Source organism: Piliocolobus tephrosceles, chromosome 2 (genome assembly GCF_002776525.5).
Source record: "Piliocolobus tephrosceles isolate RC106 chromosome 2, ASM277652v3, whole genome shotgun sequence".
Taxonomy (NCBI): domain Eukaryota; kingdom Metazoa; phylum Chordata; class Mammalia; order Primates; family Cercopithecidae; genus Piliocolobus; species Piliocolobus tephrosceles.
In genome coordinates this window covers 169,053,166-169,072,112 of record NC_045435.1, presented here as the reverse complement: position 1 = coordinate 169,072,112, position 18,947 = coordinate 169,053,166, and the positions used below count along the sequence as shown (strand labels likewise).

Sequence of the window (18,947 nt, the reverse complement as noted above, 5' to 3'; positions counted from 1 at the left end):
ACTATACCTCACCAGTAGCATTACCAGGTTCGATGATCTAAAAGCCTACACTGCAGATTAAATATTAAAAGATCCCATCAGTCAGTCATATGCCTATGTCATCATATGCCCATGTCATATATGGTTGTCCTTGGAGAGTTCACAAATATGTTTAAATCACTTAGATTTTTATCTTTATTCCAAAATTTTTGCTGTGTAGAGCAGTCAAAGTTGACTGGTGAATTATGACCACATTTCAAAACATCTTATTTGATAGTGTTAATAACTTAATTTTTTGCATTAACGTTTTTCCAAATGCTCATGACAAACATTACAAAAACTTAGGAAACACACAGTTTAATTTAAAAATACTAATCATATTTACACATCTTTTCTGCCAAACGACAACTTAAATAATGGTAGCTTTTTTCAACTCCAAACACTAAGAAAACAACAACAACAACAAAACCACTCCTCTTTGTCAAATAAGGAAAATTCAAACTTTTAGCAGTCTGCAAACTGTGAGATTGACTTTATAATTTTTCATCACCAGGTATACCTTCTGAAGTCTCACAACACCCATTCTAAGTCTCTGAAGTCTCTTAACTATTTTTAGAAATAGACACTATTGCTGATAACGCAATATACCCTGCATGTTCAACCTTTGTTGAATCATACCATCTAGGGCAATTGACTTGGTGAGCAAAATCTGCATGGTCACCTGGGCAGCTGCATTTAGAAATACGAGCTGTCTAGTCAAGGTTATAGCATTTGTTTTCTTTCCTTAGAATTCAGTGCAGTTAAATATCATCTAAGTTTTGATTCGTTTTGCAAGGTTATTGAAGGTTTGTATATTCCAATGCCTCTGATTAATCAAATTCAATTGAAAATGAAAATAAAGATGTATTTTTATAATTGTAGGGAATATATCCTCTTCTTGTTTGTTTGGAGTTGAAGGGATGGAGATAAAGCCAAAAGAAAAATAAGAATAATAATGTTCAAACATTTTCAACGTGTAAAGAATTGTATTTAGGACTGTCAAAAATTTACACGATAGGAGGTTTTATCACAGAATCTGGAATGGAGACTTCTAGAAATTAAGAAATACAGGATATTTCTGATATAAGACTGAATGCAAACGTGTATATTCTAAGAAATATAAAAACAACTTGGTAAAAAAAAAAAAAAAGACACTTAAAATGAGTTGTTGTGTGCTTTCCTTTCTGATTTTTATTATTTTTAAATTGTTCCTTCAGCCACCAAAGTTATATGATGTTTTCTGAACAGTGTTTACTTTTGTGACAGTTTCATCTCACTCTGTTGTCCAAACTGATAAAATCCGGAAGTCTAGAAACAGCAAGGGACTCCCTTCCTCTGTTATATGTAAGCCGACAAGAGGTAGACAAACACCTTCTGAAGTTTTATGCATGCTGCGTTTTCTCTCCTTGCTGCAACAAGAAAAGCCTTTGTTTTCCAACCTGGCAGCCTTTGAAGAAGTGACTCAGACATCTTCATGGCCTCTAAAGGTAAGAGTAAATATAACCAAATAATAATTTTTTTCATATATTATGACTAAAAACAAACAATTGTGGATGTGTTACAACCAGTTAGATTGGTATCTTAAAAGCTGTCATTTGTCACTTTTGAATATTGTGATTTTAAAATCCTAAATCCCAGGAGCATGTTGAGTTAAATTGAAAAACACTCTATCTGACAGACTGTAGAAGTTCAGATGTAAACGATGTTTTAGTTATCATTAATACAAACATAGTGAATTAATAAGAAAAGCTGCATGGCAAAGTTTAGAATGGGAACCTTTAATGCTAAACACAAGGACAGGGTGATATTTTAAGTTTAAAAGGATTTGAAGAAAACTTTTCACACATAAGTCAGAAAGTGTTAAAGTGTGACTTAATAATTTTTTAAAAATTAAAATTTTAAAAATTTATGTGGGTACATAGTAGGTGTATATACCTATGGGATACATGAAATGTTTTGATACAAGCAGGCAATGTGAAATAGGACATAAAGGGGAATGGGATATCCATCACATAATCCATCCCATTTATCCTTTGAGTTACAAACAATCCAGTAACACTCTCTAAGTTTTAATTTTCCATTTGTTATTCAAATTATGTGATATAACCATTTATTATAAAGAATCTGACAGGTGTTATTATTGATTCTAAAATTTGATTGGCTAGAAATAAGTATTTCTGAATTATAAAGCAAAAATATCTTGAAATTTCCTTATGGTAAATTAAAGATAGAAAACAAACAGAAAATATCTACTTTAAGCACGCAGATCACTTAGCAGACTTTTGGGAGTAGGACTGATGAGTTTTTTCTCAAATTCCTAAAACTGCAAAAATATCATAACTGTTATCTTACTTTAAAGAAATTCTCAAAAGACAAGAGATGTCGTTGTTTTTAAAGTAAGCTGCAATCTCACTAAAAACACTTGTGAAACTGTATAAAAAATAAAATTATAATGTTTTCTCCTTTCATTGTCAGAATGAACGATTAAAGCCTAAGCTATAATTAAAAGTTTTAGCATGAAGAATTATGATTAGTATAATTGGTGAAAACCTTTAAAATTAATTACAAATAGGATAATAGGGCCCATCAGTTTGTGGTATCCTAAATTAGTGATCCATTCAAACAAATACGTATGCTTACTTTCTGCCTTTATCAAAACATACTTTTGGACACAGTTTAATATGAAACAAATGAGATAATCTTTCCATTTTTATCAAACTTTAATGTAGACCAGTCCCTCGGTCCCTCAGAATCACTGGGAAAGCTCACACAAATTGTAAAATATAGATGTGAAATCGCAAAATCGTGAATTTGATATATGTCTCATCATTTTTTCTGTCTGAAGACAAACAAAAAACATTGACAAATATTTCCTTTCATTTAAGACTGACACTAACATTTAGTCCAAAATACTTTGTCACTTTATAAAATAAGAGTTACAGCAATACTGTAGCCTGCAAGGTAAAGAGTTGCAGAGTGTATAAAATATTTATAAGCTAGTTATACATTTTTAAAAGAGTAGATAGAAATTCAAAGCCAGTAAGAAATTCAAAGGAGTTCCTTCTTCATCTGGTGGTCTGAGTCTTTGAAGAAACTTGTGACTTGAAAGTAATATTATGTCAAAATATGATTAATCTATCAGGAAGCAGTGATGTCCCATAATGATAAAGACCCAAGTCTAAACTCAGAAGCAAAACTTCAGGTGGAAAACTGACCCTCCTTCTGCAACCGGCTCAAAATCTTTAATACATGGAGTGGATAAAACACCTATTAGAGACTTCATACTACCTAGGAGAATATAAGTGACAACGAAGCTTTCTTGTGAATTAGATACCTGGTTTAAGAGGACAAGTCAAATTATCACCATTATCTAAGTAAATACTTTTGCGGATAGTTTTCTTCAACTGTATATAAAGACATAATTTATAACATAATGTTTTCTTGCCCAGTAACTATATTGGCAATTCCCATTTTCCCAGCGAACGCAGACTAATTGTACATTTCACACATTTCATAGGCAGATCAATTAGCACTACTAAACCAAAAGACAGTCTAAATGCCGGTTGCCATTAGAACTGAAGAGACATTTATGTGATCTGGAACCCCCTGACTCGGTAGAAATTAACACAATTTAAGAGCAAGTTGCTCTCAAACAGGGTGATCTGAACTGAGCAAGAGCTGTCTCCAAAGGTTGCTTCGAAGTGAACTAAAATCACAGAAGAAGCAGCAGGTGAGCTCAGAATACTGATGTCTCTCAACAGTCTCAGGCAGAGACTCACCCATACTCTACTCCTAAACAAAGACTTTGGACATAATATCCTCTGAGCCTCAGTGCATTAATGCCTCTGGACCTGCTGTGAAGTCTAAGGCCCTCCAGGCCTGGGTGGGAATGTAGAGCGACTTGCCAAACCCTCCATAACCTACTGCATTTTGTTATAGCAAACACAATTTACAAGATAAAATTGGGGTAATCTGTGCATCCCTTTAACAATTAAGTTTACAGTGAGAGAGAAAATAATAATCTTATACCAGCTATTGTTAGAAATTAATCCCTACCCATGGTTTTTAATTGAGAGATAACATGTGCAGTGAAGGACATAAAGAGCACAAAACCTAGGCTCCATGATTTTTAAAATAAGGACACACTCATGACCACCACCAAGATCAAGATACAGATATTTCTAGATTCTATAAAGTTCTCTTTCTAGCCAATAGCCATGCATCCTCCTTTTCCCAAGATGGACCACTATTCTGGATTTTATTATTGTGAGCTAGTTTTCCCTAGATCATAATTTTGCCTCTATGTTTTTCTGAAAGTGATAACGGTACATTTTGCACTAATGCTAAAGAAAAAATGTTTATTGTTTATTACCTTTTAATATTTTTGAGTCATTATTGCTATATTAATGGCCATTAGCTCTTCTCCCAAATCTGACATAGTGTTACATAGTCTTTCTCTGGGTTTACTTCTTAGGATCCCATTGAGGAGACGTTCTCAAGAGCAAGGGGAGGTCTAAAGCCTATATCCTTTGTATCTGCCCCAGATGTATGCAAAGTTCAGCATGGGGCTCCTTGTGGAAACCAAACTGCTATAGTATTATCAGTAGGAGGCTGTATTTTAGTGGGACCATTTGACAAGTTATTCCATTTGACCCTAACCATAAAGCATGTCTACATTCTATATATCACAGACCAGTACAAACCGAATGGCCCTACACTAATAATAATAAACTCAGTTTATTCTAATAATCTTAAGGTTAAATAAATAAATGAATGAATTTACTTCATGAATAAATAAATGAATGAATGAATGAATTCACAATATGCTTGAGTTTTCTTAATGATGAGAAATTTACTACCACCAAAGGAAACCCAAATTCATTTTTAGAATTTATTTTTCACAGATTTAAAAGATAAAGATATTTCTTCCCCATCCCTCCCCGACACACACATACAAACCTTCATGAATCTGAGAGTCATTGCTGAAGTGCGAACATTGCAATTTGCTGCTAATTATATAGATTCCACTTCAATTTTGGTATGTGAGTAATGAGAATACTTATTCCAATCTTTGTGTAGCTGTTATAAATTTCCTACTTGTTGTCAATGCAGAAGCAATTTCCTTGCCTTTCTCTTTTATATGTCTTTAGGACAATCTGAGTTGCTTGTCTTTGTAATGGCCCTTCTTATATTTGAAAATACCTGTCACAAACCTTGCTTCACATCTATACCCAATCTAAAACAGCATAATGTGGATAAACTAACTGAATGCACTTGTGAAAGCTCTAACACTTTATTGATTACTAAACATGTGAAGTAAAAATACTGATATTCTTTGAAAAAAATGATATCTAATGAGAGAGATATCCAAATGGTAGTTATGTGAGAAGAAAAAAATCATAGAAAAGCTATCATTTATATTTTTAAACAAAAAGGTCTTTGCATATACTACTGTATTAGAGGTTATACATAAAATTACACAGAGCAATGCAAAGTAAATAATAAACCCCCAAATTTCAAAATAAAAGACGATTAAATTGTAACATATTTACCTGGCAATAATTTAGAAAACAGGTATCTTCTCTAAAAATTTTAGTCAAACTTTATATAATTATTTGATTCTGATATCTTTTATATTTTGTAATATTGGGTGAGCTACAAAAGGATACATAGCTTCAAACTATTATTGGTTATATATAGACTTATATAAATATAAATATATAAAAATAAGTATATATATAAATATATAGACATATATTACTGCATATATATTCAAGTAACATCAATTTATATGTATAGACTTATATATGTTTATATAATATATAATTTATATATGTATAAAGTAACCAATAATTACTCTCCACATTTTGCTTTGTATATTTATATAATATATAATTTACATATGCATATAAATATATATGCAGTAAGTGTATATATATGCAAGTAATTATATATATACACACACATATACACATATGCATATTTTTTCTAAAGTCATTTATTTTGGCTAAATTCAACTTTTTCTCACAACTACTATCAGAAGTCTTCTGCATTTCATTTTTTCTAACTTAGGGGACAAGTGGTAATGGTAGTGAGTGTGTAAATAAGGAAAAGGGCATTAAAATGAGAGGCAGGAGATAAACTATCCTATCAATCAAGAAGTAACAAGTATTTTAAGATGGACTAAATAAAATGGCCTAAATTTAAATATGGATTGGGATTTCCATTCTCTTGCAGATGCCCAGAACCAAAGAAGAGGTCTGCCTAGTTTTCTTCCTGGAGCTCCAGACCCAGACCAAAGCCTTCCTGCCTCATCTTCCAATCCAGGGAACCAAGCATGGCAGCTGAGTCTCCCTTTGCCAAGCAGTTTCCTGCCAACAGTCAGTCTCCCTCCTGGTCTAGAATATTTAAGCCAGGTGTTCTTATCTTTCTATTCCTACAGATATGTTCTACCCTTAAAATTAATACAAACTTTCTTTCTGACTTTTCAATCAAGGTTGAAAGACTTTAACCAATAATTTACTGAAGTGAAAAAAGCATTATAAATCATAAAATTGTAAAATATTAATTTTATTTATTTATACTATTTTTAAAAGTGTGTCTTATTACTACTTTTATCTTCCTTATTTATTTGACAGAATGATGAGACTAAATATTTTTGATGGAGCTGTTTAGCATGTTTATCCACTTGTTCATTGATCAAGGTGTCAGCAAATTTTTCCTCAAGAAATTGTCTAATATGCCAGGCATGGTGGTTCATGCATTTTGGGAGCCCAAGGCACGTGGATAAGCCAGGAGTTCCAGACCAGGCTGGGCAACATGATAAAACCCCATCTCTACAAAAATTAGCAGGGCATGGTGACATTTGCATGTGGTCCCAGCTACTCAGGATGCTGAGATAGGAGGATCACCTGAGCCCAGGAAGGTCAAGGCTGCAGTGAGCTGTGATCACACCATTGCACTCCAGATTGGGTGATAGAGTGAGACTCTGACTTGGAAAAAAAACAAACAAAAAAAAGAAAAGAAAAGAAATTTTCTAATGTATCTAGTCACCTAGTTATTTAATTAAATAATATTTGTCGAGTGCTTGCTATACTCGAGACATATAAAAAGCATGAAACCTAGCCCCTGTCACCCAAACTTTCTGCAACCTAAATGGCAAGACAAAAAAAAAAAAAAAGTTAATGCAAAGTGCATGCCTATATACAAATGATTGATAAGTACACTATTGTAATTTGTTCAGGTGTATAGAGGAGAGAGAGGTTCTTAAGGATCAAAGTACTTGAAAGAGACTTCAGCAATGAGCTGAGAGCTCAATGTCTTCCACTGAATCTCAAAAGGAGGACACAAATCCAAGAGAAAGCAGTTATAAAGTGAACATTGTCTGCTGATACCACAGCATCTCCAGGCCAATTTGCTTAAAAGAGCATATTGCTATTGGATATAGTCACTGTTCCAGTCATTGTAGAGTAGGCAGGATTCAAACCTTATAATAAATCAATCAAAATATCACTATCTGAATTTTATGGCATATAAATAGCTATTGCTATTCGTGTATGTATATTATTGTTGCTTTTGTATTTTATCCTAAAAAAGATTAGAAGTACAATTACACTAATATTGAGATGTCAGCACATCTGCTGCAATTTTCAGCTTGTTTGGCATTCTTTCAAACTATAAAGTCTATCTCCTTCATCAAAATCAAATCTCTGTGTTAATTCCCTTAAGGTACAAGAGATTTCTGTTATGCCTGATAGGGTGTAAGCTGCATGCAGCATATGTTCCTGGTAAAATGTTTATAATTGCGGATGCCTTCTCCAGAAACCCACTGGCAGACAAATGTACTTTAGAGACTGGAGAGCTCAGGGAGATATGTAAAAGAGCTGGAAACGTGAACCTACCATCTTCCATCTGCAGAAAGGATCAGCTGTAATAGCTGACTAGAGTTGATTAACTGCTGCAAGCTGTTTGGGAATGTTGTCAGACAAGGTTTTGCCAAGTATAAAAGTGATATACCAGTGCCAGAGGGCTGAGGTTTGATGATCACATATGGTCATCACATATTCTTCTTCCATTCATGAATGATGACACACCCGGAGCCAGATGCTTGACATGAATACATTTTTGTTATGTTCAATAAGTAGAGATATGAACCCATTGGCTTTGGTTCTAAAATGGAATAAATTTTCCAAAAATATACCTTTGTTAATCGTTCCAAGAAAAGAAAAATGTGCCACCAATTGTTGAATATTCTACTTCTAAAGAGAAAGACAATTTCCTCACTTTATACTAAAAGAACATTTATTTTATTTACTTTAAAGCTGTGCACATATAAAACCATGAATGAGCATTTCAAAAGTGTTATGCCATGAGTCTGGAAGAGGCACAATACAAAATGAATTTTTAGATGCTACGTTTTCTCTAAAAGTCACAAAAATCAAATAAAGTAATGAAAATTTGAAAATAGTACATTAATCAATGAATAAACAGGAAATATACAATAAATATCTTTCTAAATTAAAAAATTCAAATAAAATATTTTAACATTATTCTCTTTTAATCAAGTCCATCCAATTACTATTGAGAATCTTGTTTCCATAAACAATTTGAAAATATACATATATGAGTGTTTAGCTATATAATGTATATTCAATCTAAGAATAAAATCGATAGATTCATTACAGATTAGATTTACATGTTCATACAGTCAATAACATTTTATTGTATAGTGTCAAAGTGTCAAAGAATAATTATTACAATTTAGTCACCTATATGTAAGAGTAATGAGGTAAAGTCTACAAAACATATAAATATCCAATTTATTTTGAAATACGTATATCAAATGGAATCATTGATACCTGTCAACTTGATTTGTTAAGAAAATTAATTCTTAAGCCATACATCTAACCCTCTCATTGTATTTTCATTTCTACAGCTTTCATACTGAAGGAGTTAAGTTTTACTTGCCATGACACCTAAATGTATAATTCAATCTGTTTAAAGTTTTCAAAATTCCTAGTCTATCAATCAATAGAAAAAGAATGAAAAATGCACTTTTGGGCCATGGTTTATAAGTGGCTATGTGCTATTTAAAGAAAACTACAAGAACAACCAAAAACAACTCCCTCAAATCCAGGAGACTTTTTCACAGAGAGAGCAAATCAAATGTTATTACAAAGGGTGGGGAGGGTCTAAAAGTAAGGAAAATATGAAAGGTATTCAAGTTTCATATTGTCACTTAAGATTTATTTCCCTTAAATTTAGCGTAGTGATGTCAGTAAAGAAATAGAATAGAATGCATGGCAGAATTGATGGCCATTTACAAGTTCTGTGATCGTGGGCAAATTACTTAATCTCTGTGGGCTTGTTTCCTCACATTTAAAATTAATGAGATTTATCTCTCCGAGTTTTTGTGAGGATTAAATCAGACACTGTCTAAACATCTAGCACAGTGACTACCTTATGGTAGTTATTCAATTTAAAAAGCTACTATTGTTGGATATTAGAGAGGTACTACTTCTTTTTCATTGTCAGGTGGATTTCAATTAATAGTTTCTAAATTTCAACACTAAAACTTGATTCACGACATCAGTATTCAAATTACCTAAACTCCCACTTTATTCTTGACCACACAGATCTCCATTTCTAAGTTACTTGTGCATAGATCAACTGCCAAATAATAATGTACATCCTTGTTGAGGCTTACCACTCCATTCTCCTCAGAAGATAACAGAACTAATGCAGTACATTACTAAAGACTTGGTCAAGTATTTTTTTTCTAATAAAAAGCTTTGTCATTATTGTTAATTTAAGTTTTAGAATATCTTCAATCATAAATTATTTTTGGAAAAATATTTTTTGTGAATCTTAAAAAAGTGGCCACACATATTATTTTATCAACAATAAGATTTAAATAGAGAAAATGATACTAGTTTACCTCCACCTTAGGATATACAAGGAGAATGAGGGAAATCACGTAGCTTCAAATGTTCTGAGATTGTAATGTCCAATCAATACCAAATTTTAGCAATGACTAGTTAGTTTAAAAGTTACTGATGAGTTTATTAATGTGAAGGGAGAATATGGGGAAGAAAATTTTAAGGTGGAATGAAAAATGAAGCATTAGAAAATACAGTGATCAGCATCATATTAAATGTTCATGCTTTTGCATTACTGGATCTTCAAGTACTGAATATCACATTGAAAATAAACACAAATAGGCCAGACACAGTGACTCATACCTGTAATGCCATCACTTTGAGAGGCTGAGGTGGGTGGATCACTTGAGGTCAGGAGTTTGAGACCAGCCTGGCCAACATGGCGAAACCCTGTGTCTCTACTAAAAATATGAAAATTACCCAAGCATGGTGGCGAGCACCTGTAATCCCAACTTCTCAGGTGGCTGAGGCACGAGAATTGCTTGAACCCCGGAGGTGGAGGTTGCAGTGAGCCAAGATCGTGCCACTGCACTCCAGCCTGGGCCACAAAGCTGTAAAGAATAAAAATAAAAATAAAAATAAAATAAGCACAAATAAATTTATAAGAACAGAACTTTCATATTTCCTTTAAGAAACAATTTGTATTGCAGACTTTTTAATTTAATAGTCATTTCTCAATTATCTGTGGATACTTTATCTCTGTAAATTAACTTTATTTTTAATTACGTAAGTCAAATTTTGTAATGTATTTAGTGCCATAACATTTATTTGACTTAGATTGGTATTTTGTTGGCATCCGCAGGAACTCATTTTTATTTTTAGTCCATAGGAAAGCGTGAATGAGAGAAAAATATATACAACAACCTTTCAGGTTTAACAAGTATATTCCATCACTGAAAGAAATGAGTTGACAGAGTGATAGTAGAGGTAGGCAGAGGTTAAGAGGAGAGGCCAGGCATTCAAATCATTATTGTGTTGTTTCCTTTATTTTAAAAAGATTGAATTATAAAACATCTTAAACATTATAATTCAGAGATTGTTTAAAAATCTTCACAAACTCTTGTTTTCAAGATCAACTCGAATTCTCATTATCGCAGAGTTAACATGTAGTTCTGTCTCAGCCTCCTTTTTTTTTTTTTTTTTTTTTTTTTTAATTGAGACAGAGTTTCCCTCTGGGGACAGGCTGGAGTGTACTGGGCTCATGGTTCACCGCAACCACAACCTCTCAGGATCAAATGATGCTCCCATCTTTCGCCTCTCCAGTGTAGCTGGGACTAGAGGCGCACACCACCACAGTCAGCTAATTTTTGTATTTTTTGTAAAGACTGGGGTTTGCCATTTTGCCCAGCATGGTCTTGAACTCCTGGGCTCAAGCAATCTGCCTACCTTGACCTCCAGAAGTACTGGATTTACTTCTGGAGTAAATATAGGAACTGCGCCCAGCTCCGTTCCTATTCTTATTCTTGCTCAATGCTGCCTTGGAATTTTCAGGGTTCTTCTAAATTTTTACTTAAATTAAAAAAAAAAAAGTTACATTCTTTTGCATTATAAAATGTGAGATATTTTCAACTATTTTCCTAATAGAAAGCATGAAAATCACCTAATTTTATGCAACGTAGTAAATAGGGTAATAGTAGTATCTCCAAAGGTTTTCGATGTGATGTAATACTTTATTTCCTTTATGTCATCCTTTACAGTTAGACCTGATAATTATACACCAGCAGGTGGAACTGCTTGGAAGTAAGTGCATTATATATATTATGCATTTATTAAAACTATTGAAAATATTTTAGTTTTCACAAGTTTCTTTACATCTAAATATGTTATAAACGAGAAAGTTAAATGTGTAAAATAGAATTAGATCAAAAAGAGTACTAGCTCTTTTTTTAATTAAAAGCTAAAAGTAAAATTATTAGTCTTATTTAGATAAAATAGAAGCATAAAACTCTGAATCTTTGGTGATATTGCCATTCAAATTCTGACATTACATCTACTTTAAAATAGTAAAACGTATTTGATTGTTTCCATGGATGCTAATCATTTAAATTTCTTAATAATTTCAAAAATGGAAGTCAAGGTTTTGACTAAATAACAAAAAGTTATCAAAATAAAATGTTACTGTTTTATCATTGTATCAGTGATTTAACAAATAGGAAAATTATTTAAGAATCTGCAAATTTACAAGCATGGCTAACTGGATTCAAATTACTTGAGTATTTTCTGGTTTTAGTGCTCTATATTATTCCTAAATATATGTGAAAATTGAAATAGCCAGATAGCATACAACTTTAGATATATTACCAGCAAATATTTTAGACAAAAATCACTATTATCACCGTATGGTGCCAGTAGTTCTATAACAATAATATAATTATTTTTTGAGTTATAAATTATTCTTTAAAGCATTTTTCCTTTAGTGAAAAGGTACACTATATGTTCTCAAGTAGGTCATATATCTGGAATAAACATTAATTAATTGTATAGCTTTATTCTCACCATTTACTTTTATTTCCATGGCTAAGTCCTACAGATTTAGAGCACAGAAATATATTTGTGTGAAGAAGATACCATATACTTAATAAGTGATCAGACACTGTATTCTTTTAATGACATCTTCGCTTTATTTAAAGTTATCAATACTAACAAAAAAAAGTTTTTATTTAAAGTTATCAATACTAACAAAAAAAAGTTTTTATAAAAAATGTTTTTTTTTTGCTCCATCAGTCATACTTGGTACTGAGACCTCCAACAAATATGAGATTAAAAACAGCTTGGGACAAAGAATTTACTTTGCAGTGGAGGAAAGCATCTGCTTCAATCGTACTTTCTGTTCCACTCTGCGATCTTGCACCCTGAGGATCACAGATAACTCAGGTCGAGAGGTCATTACAGTGAATAGGCCCTTGAGATGTAACAGCTGCTGGTGCCCTTGCTACCTACAAGAGGTTAGTTACTGGCTGTGGTTGTCTTTTTTGATTTTTAAGATTAGCATTTGTTTCTTTAAAAGAAATTCATGTGGAGCAATGAGGCAATTAACCTGTCAGTTGTTTCAATTATTAATAGTATGTTGTTCCTTTAGGATCAGATCAGCTTGAGGATTTGGTGATTCACTAAATTTTTTTTCCTTTCCAACCAAAAACTATGGTGGCTTTCATGATGTAAACTGTTGAGAACAGCTCATGCATCATGTAAATGAGATAGACCTCTGGAATCTCTACAGTAGTCATGTAATTGTAATATCTACAGGTTCCACCATTGGGCATATATACCCTTTGTCTTCTCCAACTGGAGCAAAGTCCAGGAAGTGCTAAGTGATACTAAACTCCTCTAAGGTGTCCTCTTGGATAGGTATTATTATGTATTATGGAATCTCACAATGCATTTACCCGTTTATGACAAAACCCAAGGTTTGGCAAGACAATGTTATTGTTCTACAGGAAATAATTCAATTATTTTATTTTAACGTATAATAGATTTAAATTATTATTTAGTAGACCCGTAATAATAACTTTCATTGACATATGCAGTTCAATTGACACAGAACTTTTACTTACTTTGCTGGCTTTGATACCAGGATATTCTACTTATGAGCAAGAATAGAGTCATGAAATCTCTAGGAGCTAGAAATAATTACTCTCTACATTTTGTAGTCAAGGAAGGAGAGTGGAGGCGGCTAGCCTATGACTATGCATTCAAGAAATCAGGAAATATCGTAGATGGGACTTGATCCAGGTGTCCTAACTTAAGCCCAACCTTCTCTGTTAGAACCTGTGGATAAGTACTGGCCTTAGGATGATGGGAAAATATTAATATGAAAGATGGTTATTTAGGGAAGTTTCTAATAACATATATCAAAGCTAATTCTCCAACTATCTTCAGGCAAGCATCTGACTAAGTGATAAGATGACTGAAGTGCTCATGCATGGAGCCCAGGAATTTCCATCCGTCTACTGAGGATATTTAATATTAATATGCCCCAAGAGAGTGTAGTCATTATGATCACAGAATTATGCTCATTTAAAAATTTTTGATAATTAATGTTTTCTTTAATGGTAGTCCAGGGTCATAAATTAAACATAGTATATATCTTGATACCTATTAGTAACTTTTTAAAAAATTTGGTCAATAGCAAATTAATAACTTTGAAAGTGACCCCAGAACAAATCTATATTAATTCTAAGCAGTCTAGTTGAAATCACTTTTATCTATCCAAGAACATTACAGACATATGCATAAGACTATGAACTTAATAAGAAAAGTCAAAATGAGATCGGATGATGGAGAGATGACTTGGTTTAAATGCAAACATTTTAAAAATGTATACCCACCCCCAATTTGTTTTACAAAATATTTGATTTGATTACATAAATATGTAACGGTAATGGAGTCAAATACTAAAGTAATGCTTGATAATGCAGAAATTCAACTACTAGTCTCCAACACTGTGGAAGCCACGAACCAGCAATCAAACTGGTGTTTAATGACTACAACTCTGCAAGAAGCATTTGTTTTCAATTAAATGCAGATAATCTGGGAGTTTATAACCTGACTGAAAAAAGTATGAATACTCAATAATTGATAAAGGAGGCTTAAAAGAGATGTGTGTTGTGGCTACAATTAGAAGGAGTAGATGTGAGTTACCGCATAAGAACAGCTTCAGTGGTTGAACAACTGTTGTGCTTGGGATAAAATGGCAAAAAAGCCACCATCCCAGGGTCAGAAGATAGTCATTGGGTAGATTCTCTTTAGGGAAATAAGACAAAGACTTTTAGTGCACAGTGCTAAACATATGTTTATACAGTGAATTTCTTTGTTCTCTGTAAAATATTTTATAAAATCTGTATCCTTAAAAGCAGATATTTAGAATGATTTATAGGATATCAAAATAATTTTATAACAATATATTGTTTACAGGTAAATTGACATTATAGTAAAATTAAAATATGATAACCTAAGAAAATCTTATTTTGTCATTATCTCTTCTTGCAGTTAGAAATCCAAGCCCCTCCTGGTACTATAGTTGGTTACGTTGCACAGAAGTGGGACCCCTTTCTCCCTAAATTCACAATCCAAAATGCAAACAAAGAAGACATTTTGAAAATTGTTGGTCCTTGTGCAACATGTGGCTGTTTTGGCGATGTGGATTTTGAGGTACAATTGACAAAATGGAAGAAGTTTTCATTTTGGTCCTGATTTTTTTTTTTTTTTTGCAATATAATTCAATTTTTTATACTTTCAAATTAATTTCATCTCAAATAAGTTCAGAAAAATAACATATTTGTAATATAATATAATCAGCCCATATTGTACGTGCTAAGAATAGGAATATGTAAATCTAGAGATATAAAGTCCAAGGAATTTTTAAAAATAATATTACAAAATGTATCACCTTGGCCATCGTATCATATGTCATAGACCAGTGTAAGTATTATTCAAAATAATTTTAATAAATTTAATATAACAAAAGCATATTTATCTAAATATAATTCTATGTGTTTTATGAACAAAGCTACTGTATCTCTTTGATTAGAATAGTAAATGTGTTGCTATTTTAATGTGTCCAAGACTTTGAACATCAAAAATTTTTGGACATATAACTTTGCTTTTTTAAGATAACCAATATTTCCTCATTTTCAAAATTAGCACTTCATTCTCTTTTCAGTATGTTTTATTTATGTAGAATCACAGGACACATGGCATAAAGCCAATAAATATAGTTTAGAATCACCTAAATTATGTATCTTCTTTCCTATGGCCTTTGTGATCACATATCTCAGTTTAGGTCTCATTTCAGCAGCACGTTGCATTAAAACAGCAATAACTCAAAAGCTGTGTTTCCGAGACCTGCTAAGTTAGTTTTGTAAAAAAAAAAAAAAAAAAAAAAAAAAAAAAAAAAAAAACCTTATTCTTATATGTGTATAAATTGAATATTTAAAAAATGGAAAGTTGCAAATTTGATCTGTAGCAATATGAACTATCTTAACAGGTTGTCCTGGACATACATCTTAGGTAGAGGAGACAGCCTAATTGAAAGTGTATATTTATTTTTCATGCATTCATACATAAATATCTCAGCAAGGGCATTTAGTTCTCAGGACTTCGGGAAACACTATGCACATAGAATAACATGCAAATTTTGCAAACTGAGCTGTTCTAACTTTACCCTGTTCCCAAAGGATTTGACATGACTTTCCTAAGAGTAATATGATTGAGGAAGATTTTAAACATGAGTTTTAGCATTCATGCTATAGAAATGTCCTAAGTAACTCTCTCTATTCTCTATCTTTTACTACCCTGAAAAAGTGATAGTTTCTCTTGAATTACTTTCAGCATCAGGATGGGAAGCAGAGTAAACAAACGAATAACTGATAAAGTTGATTTGTGAACCCCTTCTAGCTGAGAAGGACTGATAGACTTTCATGTCCAGTTGGTCTTAACTTCCTATGTGGTACATTAACCAGGAGGACTTTTTTAATGTAAAATTGGATTTAGGATTTGTTAGAAAGGATTGACCTAATAAATGTCTGAGTATAATATAAAAATGTGATTTAACAATGGCTAATAATATTTAAATGTTTTAATAATTACAAAATTTTAGCAACTGAAATTTGAAAGTTTACAAATTATGCCTAGAAATTAATTTGATTCCTTCTGAAATATTTTTCAAACATATCTTCTTTTATATTTTTAAGATACAGAATTCAGGTTTAAAATCTGGAGCGCAGGTAAAGAAATTGCCTTCATGCTTAGATAATACAATTGAACTATGTACCTGCTGCCATCTTGTGGTGGCTGAGCCTTAATTATTTATCCTGCATACAAAAAAAGAAAGAATTATGATGGGCTAGAAAACTGTCAGAAAAGCAAAGTTTCTAAAAAGTAAACTGAAAATCTAAATTTACAAACCTATGCTTATATGATGGAATGAGTAACATGGAAGTGTCATTTGGAGATGACAAATAAAATAATTCAAATCTCTCATGAAGTAAACACCCTTGGAAGTACAAAACCAACTTTTTTCACTTTCAAATTTAATACTCCTTTTTATCTTTCTAAAGGTGAAAACCATTAATGAAAAGCTTACAATTGGGAAGATTTCAAAGTACTGGTCAGGATTTGTAAATGATGTCTTCACAAATGCTGACAATTTTGGAATTCATGTTCCTGCAGATCTAGATGTAACAGTCAAAGCAGCCATGATCGGTGCCTGTTTTCTCTTTGTAAGTATAGGCTTCGAAAGCATGAATGATTTGTTATTCTCCTTCTTGCTTGTTAATTACAATATAGCCTATTCCATTCACACAGTTTTATCCCCCAAGAGTATATTTTATTCATAGAAGGATAGCTTAGGACCAATGTTCTTCAAAAATTAGAATTTAGAACCCTGCATTTCTGTTAGGCAGCCGCTCTCCAGTGATCTCACATCCCCTTTCTCAAAAGCTAATACGCTATCCCATCCTCTTCATCATTTCCTTAAAACCCGAGTTTCCCCTTGCTTTTATGTTCAATTTAGATTTTTGGCTTATTTTCACTTTAACTAAAAAATATGCAAACATAAATATCACATGATTTATCCTGGGTAAAGTTCCAGACTGGTTCATTGCATGATAGTGAGCTAGATGATATTAAGGATATTGCCTTCTCAATATGAACATAGATACATGAAATGATTTGATGAGTTAATAGGTACCAGTTGTCATTATTTCTAAGATATTATGTTCTTGTTATTACTTTCCAACTTACAATTATATTGAAAACTTTTTCTTCTTTGGTGTATGGAGATTGATGATAGAAGAAAAGAAGTCAACTAATAACTGTGTCAAAATGCTTGACCTATATCCTGTTCTTAGTTTTCCCTCTAATATTTACCTAATTTCCTACTGCTTTCAATGCAGCCATAAAGACTTACGGAGTTTTTATTTTTTTATATATAAACACATGTATTTTTTATAAATACATGAAAAATATGTGTATACACAGGCACACACATAAGTGATTAAAACAGCATAAGAGTTGAGAGTAGGTTGCAGACATTATGCCTTTTCTCCTAATTATATTAATGTGCATTTGCTAAAAACAAGGAATTTTTTTACACATCACAGTGCTATTGTCAAAGTCAGGCACTAAACACTGATTCAGTGCTATTATCTAATCTACAGACTTTATTCGGGTTGCACCGATTTCCCATAATGATGTCCTTTCTAATAATAGAAAATCCAAGATCATGAAGTATGTCCATTCTGTCATATCTCATTAGCTTCCTTTCACCTGGAACAGTTCTTAAGGGGTGTGTGTGTGTGTGTGTGTGTGTGCATGAACATGTGCACACTTATGCGCATTTTTCTGAGTCTAATGACACTGGCATTTTTGTTTTTGTTTTATTTTTGGAGATAGAGTCTCGCTCTGTCACCGGGGCTGGAGTGCAGTGGCGGAATCTTGGCTCACTGCAACCTCTGCCTCCCAGGTTCAAGTGATTCTCCTGCCTCAGCCTCCTGAGTAGCTGGGATTACAGGCATATGCCATCACACCCAGTTAATTTTTTTTTGTATTTTTAGTACAGACGGGGTTTCACCGTGTTAGCCAGGGTGGTCTCGATTTTCCGACCTCATGATCCTCCCGCCTTGGCCCTCCCAAAGTGCTGAGATTACAGGTGTGAGCCACCTCACCCAGCCGACATTGGCATTTTTTTAAGTGCATAAGCCAATTATTTTGTAAACTGTGGTCTAATTTCAGTTTGTGTCATGTTTAGATTCAGGTTATGCACTTTAGGTAATCAAGAAATTTTTATAAAGCTTAAATTCTTTCTCATGTTTTATTGTTTTCTGGGGTTTCAGAATGCTAAATCTGATTATTTACATTAATGCCCTACTTACTGAATCTCTTCTAATGATATTTGGAAAATACATGAACTAAAAATTATTCCAGATGACTTCACTGATGGAAACTCAGAATTTAATACAGACGTAGATATACGTACGCATATATACATAT

General features: G+C 32.6%; 1 protein-coding gene across 2 annotated transcripts in view; it reads left to right on the top strand.

Moving 5' to 3' along the window:
• Window positions 1-1,471: 1,471 nt before the first annotated feature.
• The window catches only part of PLSCR5 (phospholipid scramblase family member 5), a 28,729-nt gene continuing 11,253 nt past the window's right edge, over window positions 1,472-18,947 (top strand). The window contains exons 1-6 of one of the 2 annotated variants that reach the window (XM_023215379.1): window positions 1,472-1,505; window positions 6,256-6,398; window positions 11,654-11,696; window positions 12,681-12,901; window positions 14,946-15,107; window positions 17,015-17,176. In XM_023215379.1, coding sequence (XP_023071147.1) covers window positions 1,493-1,505; window positions 6,256-6,398; window positions 11,654-11,696; window positions 12,681-12,901; window positions 14,946-15,107; window positions 17,015-17,176 — 744 coding nt within the window. In that variant the 5' untranslated portion in view covers window positions 1,472-1,492. Of the gene's footprint in view, window positions 1,506-6,255; window positions 6,435-11,653; window positions 11,697-12,680; window positions 12,902-14,945; window positions 15,108-17,014; window positions 17,177-18,947 lie in introns of both variants that reach the window. The other variant, XM_023215378.1, reaches the window with a different exon arrangement.